The sequence below is a fragment of the Aethalodelphis obliquidens genome, unplaced genomic scaffold (assembly GCF_003676395.1).
Source record: "Aethalodelphis obliquidens isolate GAN/ISIS:26980383/991018 unplaced genomic scaffold, ASM367639v1 scaffold8, whole genome shotgun sequence".
In the NCBI taxonomy this organism is placed as follows: Eukaryota; Metazoa; Chordata; class Mammalia; order Artiodactyla; family Delphinidae; genus Aethalodelphis; species Aethalodelphis obliquidens.
The window spans coordinates 8,662,521-8,679,919 of NW_020837952.1; the positions used below are offsets into that span (position 1 = coordinate 8,662,521).

A 17,399-nucleotide genomic window follows, 5' to 3' on the forward strand; every position below is an offset into this window, starting at 1 on the left:
GTGGAAACGGGAGAAAGAGGAAGTTGACGAGTGAGGTGCTGGGAGAAGAGAGTAGGTCAAGTGGGACCCTGTAAACCATGTTAGGCATTTGGCCTTTGTCTTAAGATCAAGTAGAGGGAGGAGGACAGAGGATTTCGAATGGCGGGGTGACAATATTCGATGTGCATTTTGAAAAGACTTCTCTGGCAGCAGTGGGTTGAAAGACTGGGTGGGGGACAGGCAAGAGGAAGTACAGAGGACAGAGGAGGGATGGAGGGGCAATGGCGACCGTCTGCCTGGACACCCGTTTTGGGGGTGAAGCACCGTTCTTCCTCTGGTTTCCAGGGCACAGGCCATGCTTTCCCCCTCCCCTGACATACAGGCTCAGGTTTCCAGCTCTGCAGCCTCTGGACACTGGGACCCAGTTCAGGACTACTGGAGTTCCCATCCACACTCCTCACTACCCCTGTGTTCTGTCTGCTTGTACGAGAGGCCCCCTAAAGCAGGGGGTCCCCTTTTGCTCAGGTGTGAGATGCGACTGACCAGAATAGCCCAGTTCTGGCATTTTCATGTCTGTAATCACTAGGAACATGGACAAATGTGTTATTCTTATATATAAGAAATGTGTGCATTTGTTCTGATACTCGGAACACCTGCAATTAATGTAAACCCGGACTAGATTAATAACAGTAAAATATAATCTATGAGGTTATTGACCACTTGGTACGATGACGATTGGTTCTTTTTGACTCACGGTGATCTCCAGAAAGCATGAGCGTCTCAAAAGAACTTTATGCACACCTAAGTGGATATAAATGGTATGAGCTTATTTCTGGAGTCAGAGAAGAGAGTCCCAGAGTGGAATATTCTTTGTGAGGAACCAGAATATCAGGTTTTTTCACACTGGAATTCCTGAAACCAATTAAAGTGTAGCTTCTTGGTGCATAAGAAATATCTGTCAATAGTTTCAGGTGTCTCCTACATACTGCACAACATAAAGGCAGCTGAAGGCTTTGCAGCTTGATGTGTAAAGACGTGCAAACTTGGCTATTTAGAGAAGGTATGCACGTGTGGCATTTTCCTTTTAGAGAGGGTATGTGCAGTGAAATTTAATCTGAAACCATTTTTTTTAACATGTTGCAATGCCCCCCTTTCTTAGAATGCATTACCCTGACCACATCCCTGAAATCCAATTCAGTTACTGCAGCCAAAAAATTGCTGAATCCGCGGTCACTGCACACAACCATAGAGCAAGCACGTTAACCAAACTGACTGGGACAGTTGGCCTGGCCCCAAGGAAATACTGATTGCTATATGTAACTTGTAAGCAACTGGTTTAACGCCATTGATAAAGGTATTACAAGCTGTTAAAGAAAACACGACATTTTGCAAACATATTAATGATCACTTATATTTCCAACAATAACTCCTCTCCCCTCCCAACCCCCCTTCCCCACCAAAAAAAAGCTTCCTTGAAAACTACCTTGGCTGGAATAACTAACACCCTATAATATTAGGCTTCTTTTAGCAGAGAGACTTAGCAAGCAAAGAACCTCTTCCATGCAGATAAAAATAAACTGTCTCTGCTCATCTTTTTTTTTTTTTCTAAAAAGATAATTAAGAAGTTTCATTAAAAGAACACATGTTTAGACTGGTCCACTGGTCCTGTGGCATCTAAGGATAAAGCCAACTGAGGAAGCTTTTGCAAGGAGGAAGATTCTTGATGAAGAAGCAGAGATATTGAGCAGCAAAGGAGCCACCGTAGGAGCAAAGAATCCGTTCTTTCTGCTAAAAGTCAGGTCAACATAAAATATAATTATCTTTTGGATTGTGAACATGATAAAGTTGCCCACAATGTTTTAAAATACAGAGATCCTTCAATAATCAGGGCCCTAGTTATGTGCCAATTATAATACATGTAAGCTTGAAAGAAGAACTATACGTTGGAAACTCATTTACGCCACATAAAAAACCTTTTTTGATCCCCAAATATAAATTCTATTTAGTCCTTTTATGTAAACAGAAATTTAAGGGCAGGTCCTAGAAGACAACAGGATCCTAAACAAGATACTTACTCAATCATTATTTTAATCTGAAATAATTGAAGTATATACAGTAAAAATTAACTCTACTTTTATTTAGTAAAATTAAAAAAATTTTCCCTACCTCTCTTTTGAGGCAGGGTCTTCCACAGCCATTTTCACAGGTCAAACCACTGCTATGGTTAAGCTGTGAGTTTGAGTCTCCCCATAAGTTTGTGATTTACTTGTGATTGAAGAAAATCTCTGATTCATATTTGGTTCCCAAAACTCAGGATTAAGTGAATGGATTCAAGATGCTGAAGTGACCAAATAGTCTTAATTAGTCTTGAAACTCTAGATCAAGCTTTAGATTGGCCCATAAGGATGTACCTCAACGGTGGTTCAAGATGCATACATCCATCAGAAAGTGGTATGACCACCACAGCTGCCAGCCAGAAAAAGTAAACATAAAAGTGGGATTCCATACATCAATCAACCTGTCAAAAGTAGGATCTCTTTGAAGCAGCAGTTCATACCACAGCTCCCCAGCAAGTAGATTTTGATTCTGTTCCCAGTTGTATGTCTTGATCTACCATACTTTGTAAACCTTGATTTTCTGTCAATGGGAGGAAATGGAAGGAAATGTCCTCTTCCAGCTCTAAGGAGTTGTGCATTTGGATGACAATTCGGCAAATGACCAGATTTGCTACAGAGGCTTCACAAAATCATCATATAAAACTGTAGCCTCTTACAGATCCTGGCCTCACTTTTGGGGGATTTCTTTCCTAGGGGAGTCCCAATTCCTGGCTGCCCAGTCTTCCTTGGTTTACTACCTCATTTTCCTGGGGCATATCCTCCATGAGCTTTCTAAGAAACCATCTGTAGAGGTACTTTTTTTTTTTCATACTTGGAAACGTCTTTACGGGATTGACAGTTGGGCGTGTACCAAGCTGAGATTAGAAACCATGTTCCTTTGGGTTTTGAAGACTGTTTTACCCTATCACAACACTCAAGGATGTAAGTTTGAGGAGCCAGAGGCCATTCTGCTTCTCAACTCCAGTGTTTCTTAAATTGCAACAGGCACCAGAACTGGGAGTGGGGGGCTTCTTGGAGCACAGATTGTTGAGCCCCACACTCGGGGTTTCCGTTTCGGTAGGCCTGGGTGTGACCTGAGAATCTGCATTTCTACCAAGTTCCCAGATGCTGCTGATGCTGAGGCTCACACTGGGGAGGGGAGAACCACTGTTTATTCTTACAGGTGACCTGCTTTGTATTTGATCTTTCCTCCTCTCAGAGCTTCTCTTTAACCCTGATGTTCTAAAAGAGCACAGTAATGTCCCTCACTGTAGGTTTTTTTTTTTTTCCATTTGCTGGCACTCAGTAGGTCTTTCAACCTAGAGATGTGTGTTTCATGGCTCTGGGAAATTTTTTTGCCTCTTTGATAATTTCCTCTTTTCTAGTTCCACAGATGTCTCTTCATGGAATTCCAATTAGATTTCCAAGTTGATCCTCTCATTTTCTTATTTTTTCCTCTCCAGTTTTCCATCTTTTTATCTTTTGGTTCTTCTTTCTGAGAGCTTTTCAACTGTCTTCCAACACTTCTATTACCTTTTTAAAGTGTCTGTTATATAAATATATATATATATATATATATTTTTTTGTTATGGTTGTTTTGGCTGTGTTGGGTCTTCGTTGCTGCGCGCAGGCTATTCTCTAGTTGCAGCGAGCGGGGGCTGCGCTACTCTTCATTGTGGTGCGCAGGCTTCTCATTGCAGTCGCTTCTCTTGTTGTGAAGCACAGGCTCTAGGCGTGCGGGCTCAGTAGTTGTGGTGCACGGGCTTAGTTTCTCGGCGGCACGTGGGATCTTCCTGGACCAGGGCTCGAACCCCTGTCCCTTGCACCATCAGGCGGATTAACCACTGCGCCACCAGGGAAGTCCCTGTTATTATATTTTTAACTTTTAAGGGTCCCTTTCTTATTTTCTGAAATATTCCTTTTATTATTATTATTTACTACTCTTTTCTTATTTTGTGGATATAACATCTCTCTTCTCTCTGGAGATATTGTTTTGAAGTTCCCTTATCCTTCCATTGTCTCTGGTTCCCTCTTCCTATGTATTTCGGACTCTGACTTTATTCTTACAAACCCTTTCAAGAGACAGTGATCACTGGCTATCCACTCATATTTAGTAAAAAGCGGCCCGGGAAAGCTGGCTGAGGGCTGTGAGGTAAGGACTTGCTGACTGATGAGTCTCACCACAGGTGGTCTGTTTCATGATGGATCCACATGCATCTGTCTAATCGCTCAGATCCTCCAACCTCCAGGCTGGTGGGGATAAGCTTGACTGCTCGTGTCTGGGAAGGTGAACAGGAACATAAGCTGAGGGGAGGACTGTCATCCTCATATTCAGATCAGACTTAATTTCCCTGACTGCAGAAGATGCTGCCCTCAATCCCCACCCCTTGCCCAGCTGGGCCTGTGCCCCAAATTCCAGAGACTTCGTTTCAACTCTCTAGAGAGTAAACTTCTAGTTTTCTGCCTCCATCGAGGGAGGGTTGGTCACTGGGCCTTAAGTTTTGGAGGGGGAACCTGGAGGTCTGCTTCTTATAAAAGAGTTTTCACCAATACCCCATTTTCAGTCCTACTCTGCATCCCTATCTTTACCGACTTTGAATTCCTGAAGCATCCTGAGCTTCTGTAGCAAAAAAGTGTTTGCTTCTTTTGGGATTCACTCCACTCTCTCTAAATCATTTACAACTTGTGTGCAGGACTGAAAGATTTTAATGAAATCTTTCATTTGAACTGTCTCCTCTCCTGTTTGCTCTTTGTTCCTGTCTGTGTGCACTTTAGTCCTTTATTTTCATTTTAAGGAGGTTCTAGGATGGAGCAGAGTGAAACAAATGTGCTCAGTCCACCATGCCTTATAGGACGTCTTTAATGGGAATCTGATCAGTGAATAAGACCAGTTTTTCTCTAAAAACCTTCCCTCACAAGTTATTGTAATTTTTTAAATTGAAACATCATTCAACTTAGTCTAACAAAAAATTAGCCTATGTAAATTTTACCTTAAGATGACACTATGAACCAGAAAACATGGCATCATTATTCTGAACCTCAAATTAATAAACAGTTCTCATACAGGGGATTAATCCTGTATGAACACATCAGGCTAAATTAATGTCACGTTATTTTTCTGATATGGTCCACAGACCAATGGGCTAGGAACATCACAAACACAGAATGTCTTGATCTCACCAAGTACTTAACTTGTCCTTGTGAATAAGACACAGAATATGCGGTGGTGATGGTCACACAGACAAGTGAGTTTGCATCCCTAGTCTTTATTCAGAGACTGGCATGGACCTTTAGGGAAGATGCTAAGTGGTCTGCTACTGAGGCTGCCTGTGGCCTTGTGCTGTCAACATTTGTATGAATATGAACAGAGATGTGAATAATCAAGTGCAACTCATCCATTAGATATGATCCCAAATCTCTCAATATACTGAAATGATGGTCTAGAAGCAACTAGAGAAATTAAGCTGGGGAAAGGCAGTGTTTTGAATTTTTAATCAATCATTTAAAAAGGCCTATTTGGAAGCAATTCGTGCGAGAATGACAATAGACTTGGGGATCTCGGCTGACCGCAACTTGGTATGTGCCAATAATACAACATGGTCCTTAAAAAGCTAACATCACGTTATGCTTCATTAACATCCCATATTCTGGTCAAGAGACACAGTCCACCATGTTCTGCATTAGACCCCATCTCAATATCTTGCTCTGGGCACTGGAGGTTAGTGTCATGCTAACGGACGAGTGTGACAGGAGGACTTTCAGAGTCTAGACCTGCACTGCCCAGCATAATAGCCACCGGCCACATGTGGCTCTTTAAATTTAAATGAAATTTAAAATTTAATTCCTCCATCACACCAGCCACATTTCACGTGTTCAATCCCCATGTGTCCAGCGGCTACCTCAGCGGACTGCACACATTTCCATTATCGCAGAAAGCTCTACTGGACCGCACTGGTCTAGACCCCACATCGTATAGAAAATGGGAACTGGAACTTGAACCAGGAGAAGAGAAAGCTTTAAGAAGACCTTACAGGTTAAGACTTGTCAGTATTATGTTACGATGCGGAAAATAGACTGAAGTTGTTCTCCCCGGTGCACAGACCTAGGACAATAGGCAGAAACTACAGAAAGGCAGAGCCCAGCTTAACAAATAAAGAGTCCCAGCAATTAGAACTATTCCAAATGGAACAGCTCCTCACCCAGGAGTGAGCTTTTGTCCCCGGAAGGGCTCAAGGGGAGGTTGCATAACCTCTCTTCCAGAGAGCTCTCTTCAGTGAGAAATGTCTCTTCCAACTCAAAGTTACAAGGATTGCATGCAGACACTCAAAACTAACATGACATGGGTTCTGACCAGTTATATAATATAGTAAACCATTTCTAATTCCCTTCACCCTTTTCTTGATACTTGTATGAGGACAGAGGTGAGGAAGTGAAAGCAAGACTGACAGGAGGAGGAGAATAAGAGGAAAGAGGGATTTATACGATGAACTGATGAGTGTCCTGACTCTGTAAACATGCATTCATCTTTAAAGAGTACTGCCCTCTGTTCCCAGGCCATCCTTATGCAGGATGACATGGCCATTGGTGATGAAGTACAAAAGCATCTTATTTTCTTCAAAAAAAATTATGCTCGTTTTGATTCTAACTCCGTATGTTCGTTTTGTTATAAAAAATTTAAAGTGGTTTGTGCATTGTAAAACTGACAGTCCCAGAATGTATACCATGTTTATCCTGTGCTGAACGGTACTTGCAGTGAATATTACCTTAATATTTCATGCTGCCTTCAGCCTCAATCTAGAGACTGCTCTATCTACCAGCTAAGGCTTTCTGGAGAGGAAGGGAGACAGCCAGGCCGGTGACTTTAAGTGCTAGAAAGGACGTGCTAATATTTATAACTGTCTTTTCTTTCATGTTTTGAATTTAGTACTTAAGCAACTTGCAGCCAGACAGAGAAGGGGAGGTGCTGGTTAGAGCCCTGTTTCATTGTTCTGGTCTCTCTAACCAACAACTAGATCCCATACCTCTAGGCTACGGAGGATAGCACAGACAGTAAAAGAAGGGAGAGAAGGAGGAAAAGTAACTAGGCCAGGACAGAGACACATGTTGAATCTTGCCTCCCAGTCATGAAAAGCAACGGCTAGAACGTTATTGTTTTGTCTGGTCTTGGAAGCACAAGCCTCACAAGCAGAGAGAAGTCTCTGGCAGGAGCTGTATTTGATACTTCAAAGCAGCCAACAAAAGGCTAATGTGAAGTTGAGGGAAAGGATGAGAAAATGCTGTAGGTTCAGGATAAACACTGGTAAAACAGGAGTTCTTGTGGCAAGTTATACTGGAAGGTCAAGTTCGAGGGACTGTGGGTCAATTTTATGGGCTCCAAGAGCCATCATTGAAGAAAGGTGCCCAACTGGGTCACCAAGTCAAATCTAAGAATGTTGCCACCTTGGAACAAAGTTTTATTAATGAAAATAATTTTAAGTGTGTACAGAGAGGCAGGAACAAAAAGGTTAACTGACTAGTCTCCTCTGCAATTAACTATGTATTAATTTGGACTGGGAAACTGACTCAGTCATTCATTTAGCAAACATGGACTGAGTGGCCACCATATGCCAGGCGCTGAGTTACATGACAGAGTTACAACGGGGACAAAAACAGACATGATCTCAGCTTTTATAACGTTTCATTCTGGTGGTGGGAGTGGACATTAAAGAATCACAAGTATACAACTGAAAATGGGATTGCATTTATGATAACAACATAGACACTGTAAATAAATGAGATATGAAAATGTGTAAGTCTAACTTAGCAAAAGCTGGGGGAGGGTGAGTATTTCTAGGCAAAGGGACTTGAGGCAGGAACAAGCTGGCACATTCCTAGAAATGAGGAATGATTCTAGAGAAGGCTAACAGGAAAAGAGGACTCAGGTCACGGAGAGAATTGTCTATCTTGAGAAGGATTTTTGCTCCTGATCTAAGAGCAATGGGAAATTCTTGAAGGGTTTAAAGAGCCATGACACGATCACAAATTTATGTTTCAAATACAGCCACTGTAACTTGAGAACACAAAAACCTAGCAAATGTGTATTTTGGGGACCAGTTTATGATTAAATGTGAAGGTAAACTTAGAGAGTATTACACATACGGCTCTGTGTACAGTGAGCTCTCTTATGTGCAAATCACATACACACATTTTAAAATCCAATAAAAGATTACAACTTATCATATTAAGGTGTTTATGTGTTTGTTCTGTAAGACATGGGCTTCATGAGCTTACTGCTATTAAACACAGTAATGTCTGGCTTGCTTGTACTGGTGAAGGTGGTGGCCCTCGAATGCAATGTCCTTCACATATGAAGACACTAGTCCATTTATCCTCATCTGTAGAGCACACTGTTGGGGATGAATTTTTCAGTTAAGGTGGTCAAATTCCTTGGGCTCGTCTACACCCACATGTGGGTAAAGATGGGATACAGTTTGTGTCCACTTCATCAGAACCCTGATTCCCCAGAAACTGAAGTTCTCATTTTGAGTGAAGTGTCTCCCTAATTTCCTTAATTGACATGATACACGGGTGACTGCTTTTCAAATGCTGATTTATATAGGCTTTGGTTTAAAAAAAAACCTTTGTTTTTACCTTTGAGCTTTACCTCCCGGTTATAAAATTACTTAGCTATACCATCACTTGAGAACATATAAAAATGCTTGCCTTTCCCACATGCAGCTTTATTTCTGAGCTGTGAGCTATTAAAATAACAATGTATTTTCAAAGTTATAAGCAGAATTTGGTGAATCATTTAAATAAATTCTGTGCCAAGCAACCAGGCAATAGCCTCTTCAGTCTCCCAAACTGATTTTTCATTAGTCTGATTTGGGGACTGTAATGAGAATGCATGCTTCTGGATGGAATTCCCACTTGACATGGTGCCGGGTTCAGTACACAGTTAACAGAACACTGCAGATCTGACTTCTAGTCATTAGTCCAACTCTACTCCTTTCAGCATACAGAAGCCCACACTCACGTGACTCCCACGCAATGGTCAATTTCCTTTTGTGGGAAAAGGAGGTGTGGCCCTAACATACAGCAAGGCTCAGAGCAGAGAACAGTTCTAAAGGTGGATGGATAACAGGTATTCGGCAAGGCATAACTGTTAATTATCAAAGTCGCATTACTGAGTGGTCTATGACACTTGACTTTGAATATGAGCACTGTTTAATGACTACTTGAGAAAAAGGAGAGAAGCAGATTTGGTGCTTAATTGAAATGTAGTTATTTCATTCCTCTGCTTAAAAAAAAAGTCAATTACTCCCCCAAAACCTGTAAAACACCGAAGCTGATCCCTGTCAGTGTAACCAAGTCTCCTTCCCAGTCTAGGCCTCACTCACCCTCTCACTCTACATACATTGAAAGGACAGCCCTCCTCTGCTTCTCTCTATTAACCAGGGCATCTCCTCCTTGGAGTACCTCTTTTTTCTTTATTGTCTGTCTGCCCATTACATTCATTCAAAGCCCCTGGGAGGCAGAGGCCGGGTGCTATTTTTCTTTGTTCTCCAGCACTCAGCACATAGTAGGTGGTGTTCTGGGGGCACTTTAAACAGCTCCAAATCCACCTTATAGTTATATAAACCCTCAGGTTAGAAACGGTGTTCATTTAGTAATTATAATTGGGTGCTCACTGATTTTTTTGGAACTATTTGAAGACAGCAAAAGTTTTCCTGATAACTCACCCCAAATGCCAAGTTCTTCCTCCCTCCCTCATCTATTGCTACCAGGATAATGTTTCTAAATCCTGCCCTCCTCCGGTGACCCTCCTGTTCGAGAATCCACTGTGCGCCCCCCCCCCCACCCGCCCCAGTCTCTGTGCCTTCCCCCAGCCCACTGCAACTGTATCAGCAGCAGCTGTGGTCGCTCACGCCATCCGGAGCCCTTTCATGTACAATATGCCATTTGATCCTTCACCGGAACCATATGAGATAGACGGGCAGACATCTTACACTGTTCCTACAGATAAACAAAGCAGAGTTCATTAGCTCTGCCTGAGGTCAGACAGGTCATTAGCGTGAAACAAGACAAAAACCTGGGGGGCCCCATTTCCAGCTCAGGTCTCTCTACTTCCGCACAAGGGCCCGAGATCTCTCATCTGCTCAGATATTTAATGAGAACCTCTTATGTGCCAGAGACTGGACTGGGCTCCTGAGGCGACAGAGAGCTCAGTAAGACACGAGTCCAACCCTGGAGTGAGAGGTATGACACATGCCATGGGAGAACCACAGGTACTGCGCTTGTAGGAGTTCCAAAACTGAAGAAAGAAAGGTCACCACCCTTCTCCAAATTCTACAATGACTACTGTTCATGCTACAGGAATTGCTAGGACTCCCTACTACCCAGGATTGTTCTCCATAGCATATAAATCAGACCAGACCTCTGATGGAAGGCAGGACTCTCATCCCCAAAGCCTCTCCCATGCAGGAGGACGCATGATGTGATGGGGCCATGTCTTAGGCAGACTCAGGTTCTAAAGCCCGTGGAGGGGGGAAGATCATCTATCATTGATACACCCCTGAAAAACCCTTAAAACACCAGCAAAGGTTTTTTATGCACACATATGTTCTCTCTCTCTCTCTCAATGATTCCTGTAGGGCCAGTTTTTCCTTTGGTGTTAGGACAGATCAATTTCCTGTTTTGTTGTTGTCGTTGTTTTGTATTTTGAATTTTTAGTTCAGGACCTGATGAAGTAGTTCCCATGCACATTGGGCACAGGGGCTAGGAAATATATCTATCTCTGAAGACCAGTCATCCTCAGTCGTCTGAGATATACAAACTTCAAAAGGCAAATGGGAAAGGGGGCTTTTCTTTCCTGCATACTTTCACTTCACACACACTCCAGGGCATGCGCTCGCTGGGCAGAATGCTGAGCTAAATCCTTCTGCTACTTAAATTACTTCTCTTGTGTTCTTCCTTTCTTTCTTTTAATTATTAGCATTGCTGTTGCTATAGTTTTTTATTTTGTTTCTTGCCAAGCATGCACAGCTGAACACAGGTTAAGACACAGGTAGGCATTTTCTCCACTGTACATTTTTAGCCTCTTCTATAGACTAAGTCTCTAGGAGGAGATCTGTCTGAATCATGTTAAATGCATGTGGTTGTTCCATAAGTATTCCTTAATTCAATTCATATACGAATTAAGCACCGATTGTATGCCATATAACCTGCATTAAGTACTAGGGAAAACAAGAGTCAGCCCCAGAGGTCTCATAGTCAGGGGAGAAAAATATGAACAGGGTCATCTCATGGCCATGTAGCAGCTGGATATACAAGGCAAGATGGGCCTGGACAGGGCAGGGGAGGCTTACGGAGATGACCCCCACCCCCAGGATGCTCCTCATGACTCCCTCCCTCTCCTGCAGACCTTAACTCAAGTGTCACATTCCCAGTGGGCCCCTCCCCTCAGCCCCATTTAAAACTGTAAACTGCTCCCCCTCTTCCACCACACATACTCCTATAACTCCTCTCTCCCTAGCACTTAGTTCCTTCTGATCACATCTCTCTCTTTTTTTGTGGGGGGAGGGTGCTGTGTCAGGTCTTTAGTTGTGGCATGCGGGATTTTTTTTTTTTTTTTGCGGTATGCGGGCCTCTCACTGTTGTGGCCTCTCCCGTTGCGGAGCACAGGCTCCGGACGCGCAGGCTCAGCGGCCACGGCTCACAGGCCCAGCGGCTCCGCGGCATGTGGGATCTTCCCGAACTGGGACACGAACCTGTGTCCCCTGCATCGGCAGGTGGACTCTCAACCACTGCGCCACCAGGGAAGCCCAGTTGCGGCACGCGGGATCTTCACTACAGCGCACAGGCTTCTCTCTAGTTGTGGCGCACGGGCTCCAGAGTGCGTGGGCTCTGTAGTTTGCGGCACGCGGGCTCCTACAGTTGAGGCACACGGGCTTAGCTGCCCCGCGGCATGTGGGATCTTAGTTCCCCGACCAGGGATCAAACCTGCGTCCCCTGCATTGGAAGGCGGATTCTTAACCACTGGACCACCGGAGAAGTCCCATCTCTTATTTATTTTACTCTCCGTCTTTTTCCTTACATGAGAAGATCAGCCCCACGAAGGCAGGGATTTCTGTCTGTTTTGTTCACTGTTGAACTTTGGCCTTAGAATAGCACCGAACACATAGCAGGATTTGATAAGTCTTCAAAAAGCAGCCTTCCTGACCATCCTAAAGGGCAGCCGACCGAGCTCTCCATCCCTTCGCCCTCCTTTCTTTTCCTTCACAGCCATTATCAAGAACTGAAGTTACCTTTTCTTTTAAAGTTTGTTTACTTATTTTTCTCTCACCCCTCACATGGACAGAAGCTTCACAGTAAGAGGGAGTTTTTTGTCTGCTTTGTTCATTGTGGTGTCCCCAGCACTCTAAACAGAACCTGGCACTGTTTGTTTCTTTGATAAATTTTCGTTGAATGAATGACCGTCATCCCCATGCCTGTGGCTCATGTCCACTGACCACTCAGCTTATGCCAGGCAGGTTTCACTACATTCTCTCTCCCAATCCTCACAACAACCTGATGAGGTGTGTGCTTTTATTATTCTCGTTTTATAGAGTAGGAAGCACAGACAGACTGTACCTTGCCCAAGGGCACAAACTACCAAAGAGAAGAGCCAGCTATTAATGGCAAGCCATCCAACCTGAGCTTTGCTTTTAATCACTGTTCTACTGACTCGACGGAAGCGGCACTATGGGACAACAGGGCCACCATCGCATCAGGTCTACTGTGGTGGCTTCCTCATTATCTGGCCCCTCTAAGCCCCCTCCTGCCACTGCCAGGCCATTCTCCACACTAAAGCCAGAATGACGTTTTCCAATAGCAAAACTAATCACCTCACTCTGCTTTAAGTCACTTCAATGGCGGTGGCGCACACCTGTTGGGGTCCCACCGGCAAAAGTGATCAGTATTTGTAATAACCTCTCTAGAAGGATGACACTGTCATCTCTGAAAAAATGACAGGTTATGAAGAAAAGGATGGACTTGGGAGAAATGCTCTACCTTCGAGATAATAATGAAAAAAGCCTTATCTGGTTATGACAACTTGGCCTCTTCAGTAATTCAGAAATATGTATGTAATATCTGATCAGAATCTCAAGTAGATGTGTTAAAATGGATTTACTTGGGCCCCACCCAAACATTAATTCAGAATCTCTAGGGATGGGGTCAGGAAATCTACATTTTCACCAGTAATCTAGGTCTCCCTTTGACATTCCTTCATGTAAACCTTTTTAAGTCTAAGATACCAGGCAAAGCACCTGCATGTTGGACGATACCATATAAACGATCAGTGTCAAGACAAGACCCAACTAGCTCTATTTTATGACCAATAAGGCCTCTTGTTCAACAGTAATGTTACATAACTTATGGATTCAAACCTGCCCTAACTCAGGTTACAGGTTTCAAAAATGTCCAAAGTTGGGCAGCTCGTGCAACATACAAGAAGCCAGAACTATCACATCTGGTAAAATCAACTCGCTTATGCCAGGTCAACAGTTTTAGTATAAGATATGCTCATTCCAAAAATTATTCTACTTCTTCCCTTAAAATATACCATCCGGGGCTTCCCTGGTGGCGTAGTGGTTGAGAGTCCGCCTGCCGATGCAGGGGACACGGGTTCGTGCCCCGGTCTGGGAAGATCCCACATGCCGCGGAGCGGCTGGGCCCGTGAGCCATGGCCGCTGAGCCTGCGCGTCCAGAGCCTGTGCTCCGCAATGGGAGAGGCCATAACAGTGAGAGGCCCGCGTACCGCAAAAAAAAAAAAAACCCAACCAAACAAATAAAACAAACAAACAAAAAAATATACCATCCTGCCATGTGTGGCTAGGAAATTAAGAAAAATAAACACAAAACACAAACCATGTTTTGCCCACAGCGTGCCAGTTGACTTCTGAGCTACTGCTGTGTGGGATTCAAAGGAAAGCAAGTCTATTCAGGTCTTTTACCTCCTGAAAATTCCCATGGTCAGAGATGAGCTTTGTTAATGGGGAAGTTGAATGCTCATCCAACCTTCATTCCAAGATGCTGGCATTCTACCAGGCTTCCCTGACATTATCAGAACTGGTCCCTAAGTGAATTCATCCCTGGCCATGGGTGACAACTGACCCAATATTAGTTGTTGGCTCCTGCAGCTGAGAGAAGAGGAAGGTCTTACCAGGTACAGTCTTCCCTGCATCCAGGCCGTCCAGCTGGCAGAGGCCCTCACCGCACAGAGCAGCAATGGTATAAGAAAGAAATCTTGACAGAAGTCAGATAGTCTTGGGAACTACTTGGAAAGATATGGGATTTAATTGTGGTGCTATAGCAAATTTCTAATCTGAGCCATGTTATGTGGTTTAACTTTTTTTTTTTTTTTGAAATTTCAGAAATGTATTTAAGTACTGACTTTTGGCTCTGGTTATTTTCAAGTGCTTCTATATAAACAAAAACAGTCTACCCTACGCAAGACAGAAATGAACAGTGCTTTAGAAACAACGACTATGTATTACGAAATCCAAAGAAGCCTACAGAAGAAACAAAACATTTACAGAAAAGAACAGCCAGAGAAGTAAATTTTTCAAGATATTTCACAGATATAAAAACAATGTTTACTATGCACATGGAATTAGCAGGCCCGTGACATAAATTACTCTTTGGAGAGTCTATGTGATCTAGGCAATAAATAGCATCTATCATTATATAAGAGGAACAAAGCAATCCCTGGTTAGATGTACTACGACAAATTAAGGGGAAGAAAGTGAGATTATTCGAGTTCAGTAAAGTTTATTCAGCACTCACTAAAGTGAAACACAAACAAAAATATGGAGAAGAGTTCAGATGTTGAAGGTTTCTAGTTTTCTAATTACAAACTACAGCTTTAAAGTGTAAAAATCACTAGGTTATTTACTTCTCATCAAACTTTCTAATTTCCTTACAAGTTCTTACGCTTTCACCTCTACACCATGCCAAAGAGAAGATTGTTTTCCTCATCCCACCCAGATTCCCAAACTCTACTGCAGACCCTCTCAGCCATGAATCATGCAGTGACCCTCAAGACCCCCTGAACATGCTGACAGTATCTGCCAATACACAGGACAAGGACAGCAGGGCAAGGAAGTGGCATTCCCTGGGATTTAAATAGGCCCCAGTGGTCAAATGAGAATAGCTCAAGATGTTAAGGATACCAAAAGCAGTATTCCATTCAGACTCCAAAATTTTAAGCAATTGGGAAAGCCAAAACAGGTATTAATGCTAGCATAAAAACCTTTTTTAAATTCAGTGTTTATTTGTCAAATACCAACTGCTTTTTCTTTTATTCCTTTCTGTTTCTGATCTTTGGAAAAACCCCATCAGTATCAAATGTCACTTAGTTCTCATTCAGACAGAGGAAAGCAGACACAGCGGCTGTACCCGTGACTTAGCTGACCTGGGCCCTCAGTAAAAACAAACCTCTATAAACCACCAGATGTAAGCAATCGGGTAGTGATCACTGTAATTAATTGAACAGATTTCCTGAAATTTACTGTACAATTTCAACCCTCCTAACACCTTTCCCAGATACAACTAACAATGGTGCTTTTTTTCTTAAGTTGTTTGAAGGAGGAAAACATTTTAAACTTCAGTGGCTTAAATATATTTCTAAATTACTCAAGATTAAGGTGGTAGACTATTTAATTTTAGAAATCAAACCATGCTCATTCTAAATGCTGTCTTTAAAGGCCAAAAGTTAACATTATTCCAAAACATCTCCACTGCATGAATATAAACATGTGATCTGCCCTAGTAATACACAAAATTTAACACAATTTTACTCTTATCTGAAAACTCAGAACTGCAAAATAACATGCAATGATATTTCTAACTTCAATGATCTATTGAATTTTAACTGTATCAAGTTGATATTTTGATTTGATGTTTCTGGACCTTGATTTCCACTGCAGGCGCCACACTTAAAAGAGGAGAAAAGAGGATACCTCAGTGCTTCATTACCGACTCCATTTCTCCTCCCCAAATAACTCCGATCGTTCTCCACTAGGAATTATGTAATACCGAATCCACAGATCCCATGTAGACCATTGAGTTAAGTCCTAGTCACCATAATTAAATACATGTCCCTATGGGGTGAAGGTGGCTTCTCTGAGTCTTGAAGGCCACAGCAGCAATAACAGCATAGTGTTAAGTGTTCTTGTTACAATGATACTTAAAATTTAGGAGCGCGCGCGCGCCAGAGAGAGAGAGAGAGAGAGAGAGGCTAGGAAACAAGTCAACCAGTTTAAAGGAAGCTTATTTTGCTTGTAAGATCTGTACTCTAGCCCATATGGAACTGCCCCCTCCTGCCCCACCCCGGCCCCGTCCCCGCAAACATACATTCAAAACCCTCCTAACGTTCACTTACAAGGAGAGAAGTGTAATATTTGCTGAGACTGGCCCTAGATTTGGAATGGTCTCCAATTCATTGTTGTTCAGTTTCCTATAAATGCCAAAAGAGAGAGAGAGAGAGAGAGAGAAGCAGATTATGCAATCTGTAATCCACAGAGGTGAAAACTTTGTAACATTATTTAAAGATCCCTCCCAAGTTAAAAGTTTTAAATAATTCCCTGTAACCCAAACGTTCTTTACAACTAAATACTGTGATAGGTGGTACATTTGATTCCAACCGCAAGCAGAAAGTAGCTGAACTCACACTTCTCGAAGGCTGTGAAGGTGGCTCGTGGAACTTGCCTTGATGAAAGACAATCTGTTGTGACTTAAGTCCCTATGAAAAAACAAAAATAAAATTATAAGTAGTTTCCAAAAATCACTAATAATGCTTAATGATGGGCAAGACAGAGTGGATTTATGAACTCCTCGCAACACTAGCGACAGCATAAGAAATAATTGGTCCATCCTGCCCATAAACGAGAGGGCAAACTCCAAAATACAAACTCTGAGGACAAAGTTAGTTCAGGAGGCTGGCAGATTCAAATGCTCCAAGCCCGCAAATGTTTTAGGAGACGGGTTTTGGTCCAGGGTGAACAGATCCTTTGTGAACTGGTTGTTTTGCTTCACCCTCCCCATCCACTACCAACTCCTCACTTCCACCTTGATATGATGAAGTCATAGCTTATGAAAAGTGGCTAATTAGTCAGGTTGCTGAAACTAAAACCTCTAAAGAAACCTTATTATCACAAAACTAAGCATCAGAGTCCTTATTACAATCAAAGTAGAAATTCCTTTTCACACATATTTGTTCCCCTGGGTTAAGGCAACAAATTGTTTAAAGTACTGCTGTGTGTGTGTGTGTGTGTGTGTGTGTGTGTGTGTGTGTGTGTGTGT

The 17,399-nt window shown here is 42.7% G+C and overlaps 1 protein-coding gene across 8 annotated transcripts in view; it reads right to left on the bottom strand.

Moving 5' to 3' along the window:
* LRIG3 (leucine rich repeats and immunoglobulin like domains 3) overlaps positions 1-17,399 on the bottom strand; it is a 47,675-nt gene that overhangs the window by 24,579 nt on the left and 5,697 nt on the right. For 6 of the 8 annotated variants that reach the window (XM_027106859.1, XM_027106858.1, XM_027106856.1 and 3 more), the window contains exons 2-3: positions 16,768-16,839; positions 16,480-16,554 (exon numbers count right to left, since the gene is read on the bottom strand). In XM_027106859.1, coding sequence (XP_026962660.1) covers positions 16,480-16,554; positions 16,768-16,839 — 147 coding nt within the window. Of the gene's footprint in view, positions 1-2,145; positions 3,577-14,259; positions 14,371-16,479; positions 16,555-16,767; positions 16,840-17,399 lie in introns of those variants that run through there. The other 2 variants (XM_027106863.1, XM_027106861.1) reach the window with 2 other exon arrangements.